General features: G+C 41.4%; 1 protein-coding gene across 2 annotated transcripts in view; it reads right to left on the bottom strand.

The window, feature by feature from the left end:
• Positions 1–20,517, bottom strand: part of LOC140199132 (actin remodeling regulator NHS-like) — a 467,573-nt gene that overhangs the window by 34,696 nt on the left and 412,360 nt on the right. For both annotated transcript variants that reach the window (XM_072260706.1, XM_072260707.1), the window contains exon 4: positions 20,033–20,095. In XM_072260706.1, coding sequence (XP_072116807.1) covers positions 20,033–20,095 — 63 coding nt within the window. The remainder of the gene's footprint in view (positions 1–20,032; positions 20,096–20,517) is intronic.

Genomic DNA, 20,517 nt, shown 5'->3' with positions numbered 1-20,517 from the left:
GTCTAGAATTCACTGTGAAGGCAAAGAGATGTGTAAATTTCATAGGTATTTCGATGAGCACGATGTGCATTTAAACAGGGAAATCAAAAGATTACTGCCAGTGGTACACTATTCCACTGACAGCTTCATCTCACTAGTTTTCCCCTCATTCAAATGTCATGCAGTGTCTAAAGATACAAGGCAAACTCAATGTGGTAAAGCCATTTCAACTTTACAAGCAAGGCATTAGGTACTGCTTACTGCCAGTTATCTGCTCTACTGAAAATTAACTATAAAATTTAATTCCACTGATCTTAATTATTATAGACATATACCTCCATCTTAATTTTTGTGCTTTTACTTTACAACAAAACAAAGGTTGGAGGCAGCCTTCTACAAACCCAGTCTGCACTTGCTTTTTTTTGGCTTATGATGAGCCCATTGGTCAGAATCATTATTTAGCAGATGTAGAACGCAGGATTCTCCACAGTCTTGCTAAGTCAAAGGCATTTGAAAGATCAAGAAAAATGTTATGTACGGTGGTTGATGATACTTGGTGCATTTTTTTCTAGGAGCTGCTGCCAGATGAAGATCGTATGCACCCTGACTCTAAATGGATGAAATCTGTGCTGTGATTTGGGGAGTTATTCTTCTTGTTCTGGGTGGAACTAGTTGAGGAGGACTCTGGCAATGACTGTGGCAGGACAAAGGGCAGACCCCTCAAGGAAACAATTTTGTCTGCTGTTTTGAAGACTGTTGCAATTACCACATATCTGAGGTCCCCTAACATGTTTATGTCTCTAGATGTGGGGGACCACACAGAAATTGTATCTTTAGCTCTCTGGCCAAGTTATAGAACCTCAGAAGGGATACCGTGCCTTCCAAATATTATTGACATATAACCTTTTTAATCTCCTGTCAGCCTTGTGAAATCACATCCTGGTTAGATTACATAGGCTGGAGGATGAGAGACCTGCTGTAAAGACAAAAGGCTGATTTATACTTGTGCATATGGGCTACATCGTAGGCCTGATTTATACTTTTGCGTATCCCTACACCGTAGCGAGCATGCGTAGTTGTGTCTGTGTCGCTCTGCAATTCACCGCCAAAATGCTAGTTGGTGGTGGGGTTTCTATGCCACTGTGTTGAGTTTCTTCATGAGAGACATGGATGAGGAAATGCATTTCAAATATTTTCGGATGTCGGCAGGTAGATGTGACGATTTGGTTCATCTTCTCCAACCATTTATTTCGCATCAGTGTACAGACATGGCAGAGAAAAGCAACCGGTAATGTGTAGGAGGAAATGCGATTCTACCAAGCAGACCATCACAGTTGTTGTGGTCTGCGTCGCTGCGACACGTGAGTTACATTTTTGGGGAGTTGCATGTCACCCGACAGCGTAGGGTACGCGGTACCTACAGAGTACATTTGATGCAGAAGTATAAATTGGGCTAAAGACTTGGCTGAAGGGTCCTTCAAACTGACTGCCCTCTGTCCTCAATAAGCTCTCTGTGTAGTATACATTTCGGTTCTGGGTTGAGAGTGTGCAATCCACAGGTCATAGTCACTAGACAGATGTTAAAGCTCTTGTGTGCTTTCCATCCACCACCTATTCTTTAGGTCTCAAGTTTTCTGCTGGATGATGGTCATTGGATGACTGGAGAGGTTTGTTTTTCCCATTGACGTGTGATGGATCCAAGAACACATCGTAGTCTGTAGTTAATTAATTCCTAGAATCTTTTGGCTGTTCTAATCAAATTAGATGTGTTTTTTTTGGTCTACAGGATGAATGGGAAAGTGGCAGTCCAGGTCATCTGCTCATTCCAACCCCTGTGATCAAGTTACCATACACAGATGATGTTCATGTTGGCATACATTCAGAACTGAGTTCAAAGTCATGGCTGATTTGTTCTTTGAGGTGAACAAGAGAACATACCTAAGCATCTGCAAGAAAATGGTCTTCTATCAACCTGACCCAGTTGCACAATATCAGCCTCAACAATGAAGGTCCATGTCAAAATCCCAGAAATTGTGGTTATTTACATATATCAGAAGTCTATTTTTAACATGGGGAGATATCGAAGATGAAATCTTTCATAGCCTCTAGGGCAAAGCATAGCTTTTGGCCTTCTGAGTGATATTCAAACATTGAGACAAAAAATCTGGAGCAAAGCTCCTGGTCTACTAGCCAGTAATGATTCCTGCCCTCTGGTATGCTATAGGTGCACAGACTGTCTACAGTGATCACCACAAAGCCCTGCTGGAGTATTTTCTATACTTTATCTTCAAAAATGCTTTTAATCAACTGGCAGAATAATCAGAGCCCTCTCACAGGTCAACATCCCCACATCAAGGTCAAATTACTGTTAACAAGCTCCAATGGGAAGGCCACATCCCTCACCTCATTAGGACGACACAGCAGCAAACAGGCAGCAAGATAGATGGCACAGCAGAGTAGCAATTCGCATAATGCTTTACAGTGCCACTGATTGGGGTTCAATTCTCACCACTTTCTGTAAGGGGTTTGTGTGTTCTCCCTGTGACCACATGGGTCTCCTCTAGGTGATCCAGTTTCCTCCGACATTACAAAGACATATGTGTTAGTAAGTTGTGGGTGTGCTGCCCCCAGCACATCCTGAGACTGTGTTGGTTGTTGATTCAAACGGCGCACTTCACTGTACGTTCCGAAGCTTTGATGCACATACGACAAATAAAGCTAATACTATCTTTATTCAGATTTCACTCAGGGTGGCTGCATAACGGCCTGGAATGGAAACACCAATGCCTTTGAAAAGAAATTTCTACAGAAGGTAGTGGATTTGGCCCGGTACATCATGGGTAAAACCTTCTCAATCATCTACCTGAAATACTGTCATAGGAAAGCAGCATCCATCATCAGAGATCACCACTGTCCAGGCCATGCCTTTTTCTCTCTCTGCTAGCATCAGCTAGAAGGTGCAAGAGCCTCAGGACTGGCACCACCAGGTTCAAGAACAGTTACTACCCTCAACCATCAAGCTCTTGAACAAAAGGGGATAACTACACAAGCTTGCCCATCCTTTGAGATGTTCCCACAACCAATTATCTCACTTTTAGGGGTCTTTATCTCATGTTCTCATTATTTATTGCTATTTATTTATATTTGCATTTACACAGTTGTCTTCCGCATTCTGATGATGTTTCATTGATCCTGTTATTGTTACTACTCTATAGATTTACTGAATATCCCTGCAGAAAAATGAATCTCAGGGTTCTATATGATGACATTGGTAATAAATTTACTTCAAACTTTCTAAACTTTAAACATACTGAGCACCAGTGAAGGAGCACATTGCTGGCCATATTGCCCACTGCCCTCTGATATCCCAACTGTAGCAGAGGCTGGATATCTCACATTAGATTCAGTAGTCACCACAGCACCCACAGAAGCATGGTGAAGGTAAATTATCCTCAACTCCAAGGGGATGCCCGTGAAGACGAGATTTTCTTATATTTCAATTTGGTGTGTTTAAGGGGAAAAAATTCCCAAACTGTAGTGTGCAGGTCACATCCATGGTTCTGTGGGGAAAATTGCATAATGAAGAATAAAATTTTAAACAGAGGTTGAGTCAGTGGATATTCACCAGAAGACTAACCAGCTGGCCAACATTCAGCTGCTGCTAAACCTTGAAATCACATCTGTGCCTGGGAACCTTGGTGGCACCAGGGTCAGAGACTTTGAGCTACTGCATGTTCAGACAGAATGCAGTCGAGCTGACTGCATGCTGCAAGATGATTCTCCCAACTGTCTCCTGATCATGTGACTATCTCCCCCTCAACCTGATATGGACATTCTGTGAACTTGAAAAACAGTTCAGGTTCACTGACCACATGCCCGCAGCCTAGGAAATGCAGTACCGAACAGCTGGCTGGGCAATGCCTTTGCTACAGCTTTACACCACCTCTTCAGTCATCATCTCTGCAGCTGGATGCTTCAATAACAAAAATGATCAAAATGGATTAAAAAATATCAATTAAATAAATGCTCAATATTAAGAATGCTTTGAAAAAATAAATCTTATTAGTATAGGTATTGTTAGCTGAATCATTCAGAGTACATATATTTACCCCACTTTGGGAACAAACACATTTACACATGAAATGTGTGTTATTTTTACTCTTAAGTAGTTTTTCAGTAACTTACATGAGATGGAATGTCACTTTTTGTAGGATTATCAGCTATAGAGGCATACAAAACCCCACGTTTTAGTGTAATGTGTCCTTAACAACCGGCAGATAAATATGTATCTGTCATTTTCGTAAGTAGCTTCACAAAGTTTCTAAGTGACTTAAATGGAAGCTAATTACATTATGAATAGTTTTGTATCCCAATTCTCACTAAAATGTCAAGGTGTTAACAGTCCATCAATTTCTGGAATGAAACTAGCATAAACATCAACCTACATACACTTGAAATAACATTAAACAGAATCTTGAGAATTACTGACTCACAATTTGTTGCAAATATGTGTCAAATATTCTCATGAAACTACAGGCAAAGCAAATCCATCATATATTTAAGAAAAGCATCATATAGGTAAACATTTACTAATATTATGCTGTACATTAAAGATTCTTTAAATTTATAAGACACTAGAGTTTGAAATGACTTTAAAAATATGGACAAACTTGTTTCACAGTCCAAGCTAACGCATAGCTTTGAATGTCATTAGTCTTTCAAAGTAGACAATTTAACAGTTTGTTCATACGTTCCATCTTGGCTCTGACACACCCTGACTCACCAACTGTTTACTCTGTCCTTCTCTTCAGCAAACCCCACATCTTCTATTTCCATTTCTGTACAGCCATTTCAGCATTTATCTTCAATATGAAGAGAATGATGAAAATCCCTTGCTCACAGCACAGAGAATAATTCTATAAAGGACTGCAAGCACTTTTTACCCAGATTTCCTCTTCAGTCAGGAGTATGCCCTTGTGACTAGCACAAGAGCTGCCCAGGATTCATGCATACTTAATGCAGTGTCATCACTATAGTGACCAGTATTTTTGTGAAGGCTTCTATTTTCTTCTTTGGTACAGCTCTTTGATGATGCATATTAAGGACGCCATGGGGAGTAATTAGCCACAGACTGGATTTTCAAACAAGTTTATCTTCTTTCATAGATGTTTCATTCTCCAGTGAGACAAAGAGGGTCTGTTTTGTCAAGATAAACTAATCTTTCTTGTGAGCTTGCAAAGTACGCAATGCAGTTAAAAATAAGCTAAATACAGGTACCTACAATGAGTTCTCTGTGACCTTATATCTTGGGCATTACTCTTGCTTCCATTCAGTTAATTTCTTCACACATATCACAATACAGTGCATGGAGAGCTATCTTAGACTACATAAGTGAAATTGGCATACTATCATGGCTGATCTTCTGAAATTTTTATTGAATGGAGCTTAAGGTAAAGGAACCTTTAGGAGACAGTGATAATAATATTATAGAATGCACCCAGCAGTCTGAGAGCGAGAGGTTAAAATCAGATGTATTAGAATTATAGTGGAGTAAAAACAACTGCAGAGGAATGAGAGAGGAGATGGCCAAAGTTGATTAGAAAGGAACATTAACCAAACTGACTGAAGAACAGCTGTCTGGTAGGAGTTGCTGAGTGCAATTTGGAAGCTGCAGGATAGATACATCTGAAAGTAGTATTTGAAAGAGAGAATTGCAAATTGGAAGCTGCAGGATAAATACATCTGAAAGAAGGAGTATTCTGAAGTGAAAATTACAATTTGGAAGCCACAGGATAAAGACATCTGAAAGAAGTATTCTAAAGAGAGAATGAGGCAACAATGCCTCACAGGGAACTCAAAGACAGCAGAAAGCAATGATAGTACATACCCTTTAAACCAGGAAGCGTCCTGGTAAGCAGTAAACCTCTGCACCCTCTCCAAAGGCTCAACATCCTTCCTATAGCAGGGCAACCAGAACTGATTGCAATACCCCAGATGTGGGCTAACCAGAGTTTTGTAAAGTTGCAACATAACCTCTTGACTTTTGAACTCAATGCCTAGACTAATAAAAGCAAGGATTCCATAAGCCTTTTAAGCCACCTTAATGGCCTATGTAGCCACTTTCAAGGAGCTGTGAACTTGGATCCCAAGTTCTCTCTGCTCATCTGGACCAGATGGACAATGGCCCAGAATTCTGAAAGATGTGGCTGAAGAGATGTGGAGGCAGTATTGATCTTTCAAGAATTACTAGATTCTGGAATGGATTTGGAGGACAGGAAAATTGCAAATGTCACTCCACGCTTTAAGGAAAGAGGCAAAAGACAGGAAATTATAGACCAGTAAGCCTATAATTATAGGGGTTGGTAAGATGTTGGAGTCCATTATTGAGGATGAGGTTTTGGGGTACTTGGAGGTACATGATAAAACAGGCCTAAGTCAGCATGGTTTCCCTAGGGAAATCTTGCCAGACAAATCACAAGGTCACAAGATCACAAGATCACAAGACAAAGGAGCAGAAGTAGGCCTTTCGGCCCATCGAGTCTGCTCTGCAGCTCCCCCATGAGCTAAACTATTCATCCATCTAGTTCCAATTTCTGGCTTTTTCCCCATATCCCTTGATACCCTGACTAATTAGATACCTGTCAATCTCCTCCTTAAACACCCTCAATGATCGGGCCTCCGCAGCTGTATGTGGCAACGAATTCCACAAATCCACAACCCTCTGGCTAAAAAAATTTCTCCTCATCTCTGTTTTAACTGGGTACCCTCTAATTCTAAGACTATGGCCTCTTGTCCTGGACTCACCCACCAAGGGAAACAACCTTTCCACATCTACTCTGTCCAACCCTTTCAACATTATAAATGTTTCTATGAGATCCCCTCTCATTCTTCTATATGCTAATGAATACAGTCCAACAGCCGACAAATGCTCCTCATATGTTAGCCCCTGCATTCCAGGAATCATCCTCGTAAATCTTCTCTGAACTCTCTCCAACATCAGTACATCCTTTCTAAGATAGGGGGCCCAAAACTGCACACAGTATTCCAAATGAGGTCTCACTAATGCCCCATAGAGCCTCATCAACACCTCCTTACTCTTATACACTATTCCTCTTGAAATGAATGCCAACATAGCATTCGCTTTCCTTACTGCCGATCCAACCTGGTGATTAACCCTTAGGGTATCCTGCACGAGGACCCCCAAGTCCCTTTGCACTTCCGATTTTTGAATTTTCTCCCTATCTAAATAATAATCTGCCTGACTATTTCTTCTTCCAAAATGTACAACCGTACATTTGTCAACGTTGTATCTCATCTGCCATTTCTTTGCCCACTCTCCTAAACTGACTAAGCCTCTCTGCAACCTTTCCATTTCTTCAACACTTCCTGCTCCTCCACCTATAGCCACAAAACCATTTAATCCATAATCCAAATCATCGATATACATCGTAAAAAGAAGCGGCCCCAACACCGACCCCTGTGGAATACCACTAGTAACCAGCAACCAATCAGAATAGGATCCCTTTATTCCCACCCTTTGCTTTCTGCTTATCAGCCAATGTTCCACCCATTTCAATATCTTTCCTATAATTCCATGGGCTCTCATCTTATTAAGCAGCCTCATATGCGGCACCTTATCGAAGGCCTTTTGAAAATCCAAATACATAACATCCACAGCCTCTCCCTTGTCAATCTTATTCGAGATTACCTCAAAAAATTCCAATAGGTTGGTGAGGCAGGATCTACCCTTCATGAAACAATGCTGGCTTCCGCCTATCTTGTCATGCACATCAAGGTATTTCATAACCTCGTCCTTGAGGATTGACTCCAATATTTTTCCAACTACCGATGTCAGACTAATAGGTCTGTAATTTTCTTTTTGCTGCCTCCTTCCTTTCTTAAATAGCAGAACTACATATGCGACCTTCCAGTCCTCCGGAACCATGCCAGAGTCTATTGATTCATGGAAGATCATTTCCAATGCTTCCACAATCTCCAAAGCCACCTCCTTCAGAACCCTTGGGTGCACCTCATCCGGACCGGGAGACTTATCTGTTCTTAGTCCACTTAGCTTCCCAAGCACTTTCTCTCTAGTAATCTTGACTGTACCTAATTCTATTCCCTGATACCTCTGGCTATCAGGTATATTGCTCATGTCTTCCACTGTGAAGACTGATGCAAAATACTCATTCAGTTCCTCCGCCATCTCTTTGTTATCCATTATAATTTCTCCAGCATCATTTTCAATCGGTCCTGTATCTACCCTTGTCACTCTTTTACTCTTCATATATTTAAAAAACTCTTTTTTATGTTAATCGCCAATTTCCTTTCATAATTCATCTTTTCTTTCCTAATGACTTTCTTAGTTTCTTTTTGTAAGTTTTTAAAAGTCTTCCAGTCCTCATTTTTCCCACTAATTTTTGCTTCCTTGTACGCCGTTTCTTTTGCTTTTATTTTTGCCTTAACTTCTCTTGTTAGCCACATTTGTGCCATTTTTCCATCTGTTGGAATTCTTTGAGAACAGGGCGACAAACAAAAAGGAGTCAGTGGATGTTGTTTACTTGCATTTTCAGAAGGCCTATGACAAGGCTTCTAAACAAGATAAGGCCTCTGGTATCACAGGGAAGACACTTGCATGCAGAGAAGATTGGCTGATTGGCAGGAGGCAAAGAGTGGGAATAAAGTGGGCCTTTTCATATTGGCTGCCAGTGACTAGTGGTATTCCACAGGAGCTGGTGTTGGGACTGCTTCTTTTCACATTACTGTGTCAATGATTTGGACAACAGAATGGTGGAGGGGCACGTAATGTTGAGGAAGCAGGGAGTTTGCAGAAGGTCTTAGACAAATTAGGAGAATGGCCAATGGAATTCAGTGTAGGAAAGCTTATGGTCATGTACTTTGGTAACTTTGGTAGAAGGAATAAAGGCATAGACTATTTTCTAAATGGGGAGAACATTCAAAAATCAGAGGTGCAAAGGGGTCTTGGAGGCCTTGCACAGGATTCCCTAAAGGTTAACTTGCATGCTGAGTCTATGGTAAGCAAAACAAATGTGATGTTAGCACTCATTTCAAGAGGACTATAATATAACAGCAAGGAGGTAATGCTGAGAAGTGATAAGACATTCGTCAGATGGCACTTGGGAGCAGTTTTGGGCTCCTTATCTAAGAAAGGATGTGCTGACATTGGAAGGGGTCCAGAGGAGGTTCAGAATAAGGATCCTGGGAATGAATGGGTTAATATATGAGGAGCGTTTGATGGCTGTGGGTCTGTACTTGATGTGGTTTAGAAGAATGAAGGGGGGATCTCATTGAAACTTCTTGAATATTGAAAGGCCTAAATAGAGTGGACGTGGAAAGGATGTTTCCTATAGTGGGGAAGTCTAGGACCATCTTTAACTAGAGGGTGTTGAATCTGTGGAATTCATTGCCACAGACAGCTGTGAAGACCAAGTCTTTGGGTGTATTTAAAGTGGAGGTTGATAGTTTCTTGATTAGTAAAAGTGTCAAACGTTAAGGAGAGAAGGCAGGAAAATAGTGTTGAGAGGGATAATAAATCAACCATGACGGAATGGTGGAGCCTAATTCTGCTCCTATGTCTTATGGTCTTATGGAATGCAATGGGAGACCCCATTTCGAAATACATTGCCACCAAAAATGTGTTGAAAACAGAGGGCATCTTATGTTACCTGCAATTAACTTGAGAGTATCAGGGTCTGCACCTACTAAAGAATACATTGTTAAATCACAGACCATCACCCCATGAGTCTCTGCATCCACAATCATTGTCCACAACTTCTGTCATGTCCAAAGGGATCCCACTGCCAAGCACATCTTTCCTCTCCCCTTCCTCTTTCCACAGGAAGAGCTTTCTCTTTGACTGCCTTGTCCACTTGTCCCTCCCCACAGATTTCCCTCCTGACACTTATCCCTGCGATTGTGACAAGTGCTACACCTCCTCCCTCGTTACCAGTTAGAGCCCCAAACAGTCCTTCCAGGTGAGGGCACAGTTCACCAGTGAGTCAGCCAGGGTCACCTATTGTATCTGGTACTTCTGGTATGGCCTCCTCTATATCAGTGGGACCCGATACAGATTGGGGGACCATTCTGTTGAACACCTTCACTCCATCCACTGCATCAGCCAGGATCTTCCAATAGCCACCCATTTCAACTCCACTTCCCATTCCCACACCAACATATCTGTCCACAGACTCCTCTATTGTGACAATGAGGACAAACACAGGTGGAGGACAAATACCTTATATTCCATCTTGGTAGTCTCCAATTGATAGCATGAACATTGATTTCTTGAATTTATGGTCACCACTCTCCTCTGTTCCTTCCCCCACCCACTGTTATCCCTTACTCTGATGGCCCTCCTAGTGCTCCTCTTCCTCTGCTCCACCCTCATGACCTGCCCATCATCTCCTTCTGGTTCCTACCTGTTTCTCTTTAGTCCATAGTCTACTGCAGTTTCCTACCAGATTCCATTATCTCTTCCACCTATCACCTCCTCACTTCTCACATCATTCACTTTTGTCTTCCCTCTCTCACCCACCTACCTTCCCCCTCACCTTGACACATCTATCACCTGCCAACTTTTATTCCTCCCCCCCCTCCACCTTTTTATTCTGGCTTCTGTCCCATTCCTTTCCATTCCCGCTGAAAGATCTTGACCAGAAAAACTGATTGTTTATTCTCCTCCATAGATGCTGCCGGACTTGCTGAGTTCCTCCAGCGTTTTGCATGTGTTGCTCAACATTTCCAGCATCTGCAAGATCTCTTTAGGGCTTTAGAGGTTGAATATCAGATACTGGGACTCAGACAAGTGAGAACGCATGGCTGCCAATGGTTCATCAAGTAAGAACCGTGGATCTGAAAGAGGCCAGTTGGTGAAGTGCTGAGGTTGGTGTGCTGGTACTGAACTTACAGTGAGTTACTTGCCAACACGAATATCGGAACCAGTGCTGAGAGGAGCAGCCCAACCCCTCTAGCTGCACGACCCACTCGATGGATTACTCCTGTTTGGAATAAAAATATCGGCATGTTTCTGCTCCCTGCACAGCAGTGCTTTGGAGGAACACCTGAAAAGGAACTTGGTAAGCCAGTTCACAAAGTGCATATAGGCCTCACAGTGCCATGCTTTGTCAGGCATATTTCATTTCATTAATATAAGGAAAGTGTACTAGCAAAGAACAATTACCTTAAAAGACAAGGTCCTGAATGACAAAATAATGTTCTGTTTTGCATTCCTATCATGGTAAGTGGGTTAACACAATGTCAACAGCCACTTCCAGAAACATCTTGCTAAATAAAGGTCCTTCCTAGATTCTGTTCCTGTAAACTGTAACCTGGTCAAAAGTACGGCTATGAACTGATTTCCCATATGGCAGAAGATGCCCACAGCCTCATAGAAGTTGGTGAATGCATTCCACTGATCTCCCATATGTGTGTGTCTGTATACAGGCTAAAATTGGGTATCTGTAAGCTGGGGAGAACGTGGACCTGCGCTTAGCTTCAAACACTGATTTATGTGCTGCCAGGATTTCAGATTTCTTCTCAATACTTTTTGAGGAACTGCCTTTCTGCAGCGTTCACCTCTTATTCCCAGCATTGTGCAACATGAAATGTGACACCTTTGCAATTACCCCACTCCTGTTGCAACATCTCAGAGGATTTGTCTTGGGACCAACAGCAGCTAGGTCAGCAGCTCTACTTCATGAGGAGTCTGAACAGATTTAGTATGCTACCAAATACTCTTGCATATTCTTATAGATATATGGCAGAGAGCATTCTAACTGGTTGCATCGCAGCCTAGTATGGCGATTCCATGGAACAGGATCAGAAGAAGCTGCAGTGGGTTGTTTACTCAGCCAGATGCATCTCAAATGCAATTCTCCGTACCATCAAGGACATCTTCAAGAAGTGGTTCCCAAAAACACGCATCCATTATTGTGAGAATGCTGTTCTTGGACTACAGTACAGCATTCAACACCATAATTCCCTCCAGGCTTGACAAGAAGCTCAGAGACCTCACCCTTCACCCTGCCTTGTGTAGTTGGATCCTGGATTTCCTGTCAGATCGCCAGCAGGTGGTAAGAGTGGGCTCCCTCATCTCTGTCCCCCTGATCCTCAACACAGGAGACCCCCTGGGGCTGTGTCCTAAGCCCTCTCCTTAACTCTCTGTACACCCATGACAGCGTCACCACCCACAGCTCCAATCTGTTAATTCAATTTGCAGAAGATACTATGTTGATCGGCCTAATTGCAAATAATAATGAGGCAGTCTACAGAGAAGAAGTCATCACCCAGACATGGTGGTGTCAAGAAAACAACCTCTCCCTCAATGTCGCAAAAACAAAGGAGTTGGTTGTGGACTACAGGAGGAATGGAGACAGGCTAACAGGCTACTGACATCAATGGCACTGCGGTTGAGAGGGTGAACAGCTTTAAGTTCCTCGGCACCGAGGACTTCACTTGGTCTGTACATACCAGCTGTGTGGTGAAAAAGGCATAACAGCGCCTCTTTCACCTCAGATGGTTGAAGAAGTTTGGCGTGAGGCCCCATATCCTAAGGGTCACAATTGAGGGCATCCTGACTAGCTGTGCCACTGCCTGATAAGGGAACTGTACTTCCCTCAATCGCAGGGCTATGCAGAGAATGGTGCGGACAGTCCAGCGCATCTGTAGATGTGAACTTCCCACTATTCAGGACATTTACATCGACTGGTGTGTAAAAAGGGCCCGAAGAATCACTGGGGACCCGAGTCAGCCCAACCACAAACTGTTCCAGCTGCTGCCATCCGGGAAATGTTCCGCAGAATTAAAGCCAGGGCCAACGGGCTCTGGGACAGCTTCTTCCACCAGGCCATCAGACTAATTAATTCACGCTGACACAATTGTATTTCTATGTTATATTGACTGCCCTGTTGTATATCCCACTGTACGTACTACTTATTACAAATTACTACAATTTACCCATTGCACATTCAGACACGTAATGTAAAGATTTTTTTTTACTTCTCATGTATGTGAAGGATATAAGAAATAAAGTCAATTCAATTCAATACAATACTAAGGCTCTCAACATCTGGGACATGCTGTCTTGATACTATTACCAGGGATTAGATAAAGGAGACTGAAGACCCATAGTCAACATTTCAGAAACAACTTCTCCCCCTCTGCCACCTGATTCCTGAACGGTCCATGAGCACATAAACACTACCTCATAATTCCTTTTCTTTTGCATGTGTTCTTAATTTTGTTATTTTTAGCAATTTTATATCTTTGCACTACACTGCTGTTGCAAAACTACACATTTTACATCATATAAGACAGTGACAATAGGCCTGATTCTGATTTTAAGTAAGCAGGGATGTAGAAAGGTAGCATTAGCAAGAATCAGGAGCAAGCAAAGGTCTGCAAACTCCCTCCTCAGTAATCATCTGGAAGTGATTTCAGGCTGTAAAAGCCTGCCCATAGATTTGCTGCATGACATTAAGGATACACGCTAAGTTGCTCCAAATTTAAATTCCTGCATAAAATCCCAAGAGTAGTCAGTCATTGGAGGTAACTACTAAAAGAGAGGGCATTTAATAGAATAAAAATTATGGGAAGTTAGAGGTTTGGGATGCTTTTAAAAACCATCAGAAGGCAAAAAAAAGCCATAAGGAGCAAAAAGATTAAATCTGAAGGTAAACTAGCCAATAATATCAATGGGGATGCCAAAAGTGTTCTCAGATATATACTTTATACTTTATTGTTGCCAAACAATTGATACTAGAACGTACAATCATCTCAGCGATATTTGATTCTGCGCTTCCCACTCCCTGAATTACAAATATTAAATACTAAAAATAGTAAAAAAATAGTAAATATTAAAACTTTAAATTATAAATCATAAATAGAAAATAGAAAAATGGAAAGTAAGGTAGTGCAAAAAAACCGTGAGTCAGGTCCGGAGTTTTGGAGGGTACGGCCCAGATCCGGGTCAGGATCCAGTCAGCAGTCTTATCACAGTTGGAAAGAAGCTGTTCCCAAATTTGGCCGTACGAGTCTTCGTATACAAAGAGTATAGGGAGGTGAGAGTTGACATCAGACTACTGGAAAATGGCACTGGAGAGGTAGTAATGGGGAGCAGAAGGGTCTGATGATAGATAAGTCACCTGGACCAGATGGACTATACCCGACAGTTCTGAAAGAGATAGCTGAGGAGTTTCTGGAGGCATTAGCAATGATATTTCAAGAATCACTAGACTCGAAATATCATTGCTAATGCCTCCACAACATCCACCGATTCTTCTTTGTCTATCCTGCTTGTTATTTCCTCAAAGAGTTCCAACAGATTTATCAGACAACATTTTTCCCTAAGGAAACCATGCTGACTTTGACCTATTTTATCATGTGCTTCCAAGTACCCCAAAACCTCATCCTTAACAATCAACTCCAACATCTTCCCAACTACTTAACGGTTGACTCCAACATCTTCTCAATTACTTAACAATTGACTCCAATATCTTCCCAACCACTGAAGTTAGGCTAACTGGGCTATACTTTCCTTTTTTTTCTGCCTCCCCACCTTCACCCCCCCCCCACTTCTTGAAGAGTGGAGTGATATTTGCAAGCTTTGGCGTGGTTCTGGAGGACTGGAAGCTCTTCATGATAAAATAGGTCAAAGTCAGCATGGTTTCCTTAGGGAAAAATGTTGTCTGATAAATCTGTTGGAACTCTTTGAGGAAATAACAAGCAGGATAGACAAAGAAGAATCGGTGGATGTTGTGTACTTGGATTTTCAAAAGACCTTTCTTTAACAAGGCGCCAGACATGAGGCTGCTTAGCAAGATAACAGGCCGTGGTATTACAGGAAAGATACTAGTATCGATAAAGCATTAGCTAATTGGCAGTAGGCAAAAAGTGGGAGTAAAAGTTATCTTTTCTGATTGGCTGACGGTGACTTGTGGTGTTCCACAGGGGTCCCTCTTGGGACCGCTTCTTTTTATGTTATATGTCAATGACTTGGATGATGGGATTGATGGCTTTGTTGCGAAGTTTGCAGATGATAAGAAGATAGGTGGAGGGGCAGGTAGTTTTGATAAAGTAGAGAAGCTACAGAAGAACTTAGACAGATTAGCAGAATGGGCAAAGAAGTGGCAGATGGAATGAAGTGTTGGGAAGTGTATGGTCATGCACTTTGGTAGAAGAAATAAAAGCATAGACTATTTTCTAAATGGGGAGAAAATTCAAAAATCTGAGGTGCAAAGGGACTTGGGAGTCCTCATGCAGTATTCTCTAAAGGTTAACTTACGGGTTGAGTCGGTGGTGAGGAAGGCAGATGCAATGTTAGCACTCATTTTGAGAAGACTAGAATATAAAAATAAGGATGTAATGCTGAGGCTTTATAAAGCATTGGTGAGACCTCACACGGAGTATTGTGTACAGTTCTGGGCTCCTTATCTAAAAAAGGATGTGCTAATGTTGGAGAGGGTTCAAAAGAGGTTCACAAAAATGATTCTGGGATTGAAATTCTTAACATATGAGGAGTGTTTGATGGCTCTGGGCCTGTACATGCTGGAATTTAAAAGAAAGATGGGAAACCTCATTGAAACCTATCAAATGTTGAAAGGCCTAGATAGAGTGGATATGGAGAGGATGTTTTCTATGGTGGGGGAATCTAGAATCAGACAGCACAACCTCAGATAAGAGGGACATCCATTTAGAACAGAGATGAGGAGGAATTTCTTTAGACAGAGGGTGGTGAATTTCTGGAATTCATTGCCACAGGTGGATGTGAAAGCCAAGTCATTGAATGTATTTAAAGCAGAGGCTGATAGATTTTTGATAAGAGAATAAGGTTGAGAGGGAAATGGATCAGCCATCACCAAATGGTGGAGCAGACTTGATGGGCTGAATGGTCTAATTCAATGTCTTTTGGCCTACTATAATGAGCCCTGTGACTGAATCTTTGTAGTCTTTCCATATATGGTCCAGGGATTTGTAGAAGAATCAGCTATATCTATGGGAGGGAAAGCATACCTCCAACTTTCCAATAAGGTCAGGCCTGATCTGCTACTTTAACTATACTTTCCTGTGTGATCTCCAATAACCCTTTATTCCCCGTGCATTCAGATAAACCATTAACCTCGGGCCTGTATATACCTAATGAACAAGCACTCAAAGCCCACAACATATTCCAACAATTGAAAACTTTTTTGCTTCTCTTAATCTCTATGCAGGAGGTCCTGACAAGAGAATAAACTAGCAGAATACTCACACATATCTATATACTGGAAAGACAGTTGGCAAGCTGATTGACACTGACAACATGGTGGATGAGTTCAATATCTGCCTATCTACAATGCATGTGTGATTATTGATTGCCTGCCTGCACAATGCGATCAATCACTGATATACAATTAAGGTGTGGATGATTACTGATTGCCTGCCTCACAATTCTTAGAATGTCTGATAAATAAAGGCTCCTTAGTCCTATTGAATATACATATTGTGTCAAGGAAGAACTTCAAGAAGAATTTTGTGTCCCGGAGGATCGCGTGTGTAGAAAATATAATTAACTTATTGGTTTGTATTTGAATATATGGAGCCTGGTGAATAAGGCAGAAGAACTGAGAGCACAGATAGGGATATGGAAGGTGTTACAGAAATGGGTTGCATCATCAAGAGGGATCTTATCAGTTGAATAGATAACTAAAGCCAAAATCACAGCACTTAAGGATTACAGTTGAGAATATATTTCATGCATAATAAGGGTAAGGAACTCGTCTGAAAGGGCAGTGGAGGCAGATATCCTCATCGCATTTTGAAGGTGCCAGGATCAAGACCTGAAAACTGAGATACGACAGGCTGATTATCCCTGCTGTGATTTTCAAGGGTTTTATTACATTTCTCAATGGTATAAAAACATAAGGAGTCTCCTGCATAAAGATTAAGAGAAAGAAAAGAAAGTTTTCAATTGATGGAATATGTTGTGAGCTTTGAATGTCCATTCATTAGATATATTCAGGTCTGAGGTTAACAGTTTATTTGAATACACGGGGAATGAAGGGTTATTGGGGATCACACAGGAAAGGAAAATTGAAGTAGCAGATCAGGCCTGGCCTTATTGGAAAGTTGAAGGTATGCTTTCCTGCCATAGATATAGCTGATTCTTCTACAGACCCCTGGACCATATATGGAAAGACTACAAAGATTCAATCACAGAGTTCAATGTAATAGCAAATTGTTGCCAGCCTGTTACTAAGTATGACTGAATGAGTGCTTAAGCCACAGAGGATATTGGATTCTTGAAATATATTGAACAAGACCTTGCTTAGACCGCATGTGCAGGGTCTGACAAGAATGGGACTGTTAGAAAATGAAGGTGTTCAGATAATATCAGGAGGGCAGCATTTTGATGTAGGTGATAATGCCAGCCAGGTTTAGTATAAACGGAGAGAAACCGGAACTACAAATCCCAACTAGTTTTGTTGCAGGTGTTTGCATTACAGAAATTTTCCTTTTCAGAATTCAAAATTACTACCCAAGCATCTGCAATAGACAATAAAAAATATGGCACTCATTCAGTTAATGTGAAAAAGTAAACAAATCCACACAAAATGTATTTTTGTCTTGCCACATGCAGATGATGCATCTCCGCATTACAGAAAATTGCAATCTAGCCCATCTTTTAGGATGCAACCCTCTATTAATGTGGGGGTCACCTGCATGTTTGTGGTATGTTGGATGATGTGGTCTGAGCTATAATTGCACTGTTGTAGTATGTGGAATGATATTGACTAAGCTGTTAGTGTATTGTTATATGATGCAGGTTAACGCAGATCCACTGTATTTTAAGGTAAGAAGTATAATATTCTTAGACATCATGGATCTGATAAAACTTTTATTTATGGAGCTGTAACCTCTATTGTTGCCACAAGGGAGAATGGAAAGCTGAATGAGAAGACAGTAATGAAAATGAAGTAAACCTCTGAAACCCTCTCTGCTTTCCGTAGGGATTGCTCTCTAGGCAAATCCCTTGTCCCTCCATCCTGACGCTCGTCTCTGCAAGTTTGACGAGTCCTACACCTACCCCTACAACTCCTCGCCTCACAACCATTCAAGGCCCCAAGCAGTCCTTCTAGATGAGGTGAATCTGTTAGGGTCATCTATTGTATCCAGTGCTCCTGGTGTGGCCTTCTCAATATTAGTGAGACCCGGTGCTAAATGGGAGACAGATTTGTTGGGCACCTTTGCTGTGTCCACTGTAAAAGGCAGGATCTCCCAGTGGCTACCCATTTCAATTCCACTTCCCATTCCCATTCTGACATGTCTGTCCATGGCCTCCTCTACTCCCATATTGAGACCAAATTCAGGTTAGAGGAGCAACACTTCATATTCCACCTGGGTAGCCTCCAACGTAATGACATGAACATTGATTTCTCCAACTTCCTTCCCTCTTCCATTCCCTGTTCTAGCTACCCTCTTACGCCTTCTCTACCCCTCACCTTTCCGTAACCTCACTCTTCCTTCCCTTTCTGCCATGGTCCTCCATCCTCCATCAGGTTCATTTTTCTTCAGCCCTTTATTCCTTCACCTATCCCCTCCCAGCTTCTTACTACATTTTCTCTCTCCCACCCACCCACTTACCCCTTCAACTGGACTCAACTATCTCCTGCCAGACTGTACTTCACCTCCCCTGCCTTCTTATTCTGGCTTTGCCCCTCTTCAGGTGCTGCTGAGGGGCCTCAGTTCAAAAAGTCATCTGTTTATTCCCCTCCATAGATGCTGCCTGACTTGCTGAATTCCTTCAGCACTGTATGTATCATTCTAGATTTCCAGCATCTGCAGAATCGCTTGTATTTAAGCCTCCGAAACTTTCAGTTCCAGTAGTATCCACTAGATTTAAGCAGATAGAAACACCTCCTTTGTCAACCTGTTTCTATGATGAGAAAAGCATTTCAACAAACATATTCCTCACATTAATAATAAGTCATCATGTCCTTGACCGATCTCTTATCCTTGGATTTTTTGTTATTTAATCCCACTGTGTTTTATGTTTAGGCTTAATTAATACAATGTAAGATTTGTCCACAGAACCCACCTGATTTCCTTAACAGCTTACACATTGTGTCTTACAAAGAACATTCCATGATGCAGGAAGTTTAAAACAAGTTAAAAAGGATCTAGTGCCTTCCCCGTGTATATGACGAATAAACTCTTCTTGGACTTCCTGCCGGGTACAGGTATCAATTTTAACTGACATTTCAATGGCAGAGTTTGTCATAGGAATGTTGCACCTGGCTGGAAGTCCAGGAAGAGTTTATCTCGTATAAATCAAGTATTTTGCTAATACAAATGAATGCGTGTGTTTTTAGTTATATCCAGAAGTTCCGCACTCTGTATCAACCCCAACAAGAATGAGCATGGTAAGGTAATGGCCATTACTCTGTCACACCTCCAGGGATTTGGGTTTGATCCTGACTTCAGGGGCTACCTGAATGGAGTTGCATTTTCTCACCACGACCATATGTTTTTCTGCCGGGAGCTCTGGCATTCTTCCACATCCCAAAGATGTGCAGGTTGATTGACTGGGTACGTTCAATTGAGATGAAGGGTCCTGACCAGCATCATGGATTGACCATTTCCCTCCATTGACCTGCTGAGTTCCCACAGCATCTGGTGCGTTACTGTCAATTGCCCCTTAGCATAGGAAGTTGTTGGGAATGTGAAAGAGAATCAATTGTAAGGGAAATGAGGAAAGGGAACTTTTATCCTCAGTTTATCCAATGGGCTAATAGTATTACTTTGTTAGGCAAGGAACAAAATCTGTTTACATAAGTTTTGGAAAAACTAAAATATTTTGAAATGTAGGCACAACTTCTTATTAACATCAGTAACTGAATGTTGAATAGATTTCAATACCAAAACAAGCATGAACCTACTTAAAAATAAAACTCAGAGGATGCTGGAAAAGAAAAGTTTTAAGAACAGCTATAGCACCATAAGATACATAATAAGTACTAGCAAAGAGCAAAACAACACGTGCAATGTGGTCCAGTACCTTTCTGCTCCACGGGGTCATTTGGCAACATTCAGTGGGGGAGGATGAACGAGTGTTGTGAAACTACGAATAACACAAAACATGGCAGTGAAACATTGGAACTAAAAAGAACAAAATATCTAACAAGTATGAAAAACAAAATAGGATGATATCTGAATGAAATGATGCAATCACAAATAACTAAAACATATCAACATTGATGAGGAAGCTCTTTCAAATATTTTTTATTCCAACAGTTTTAATACCGATCACATCCTGTAATAATAAATTGCTTTTATCTTATGATTCAGTTATATAAGGTGTACATTATAGATCACACAGTACTAACAACTTCACCCTTGTGCATTAAATAGAACTGAACAATAGATTTGAGTCACCCCTTGGTTAAATTACTAAGTTGTATTAAGTTGGAGAGAGAAAGGAAAATAATTTATTTGTTAATTGGGCTTAGGTTTTATAATTATGCATTTGCCTAACCGAAAAAA

This window comes from Mobula birostris, chromosome 6 (genome assembly GCF_030028105.1).
Source record: "Mobula birostris isolate sMobBir1 chromosome 6, sMobBir1.hap1, whole genome shotgun sequence".
Classification (NCBI taxonomy): Eukaryota; Metazoa; Chordata; class Chondrichthyes; order Myliobatiformes; family Myliobatidae; genus Mobula; species Mobula birostris.
This window is presented reverse-complemented; position numbering and strand designations above follow the sequence as displayed.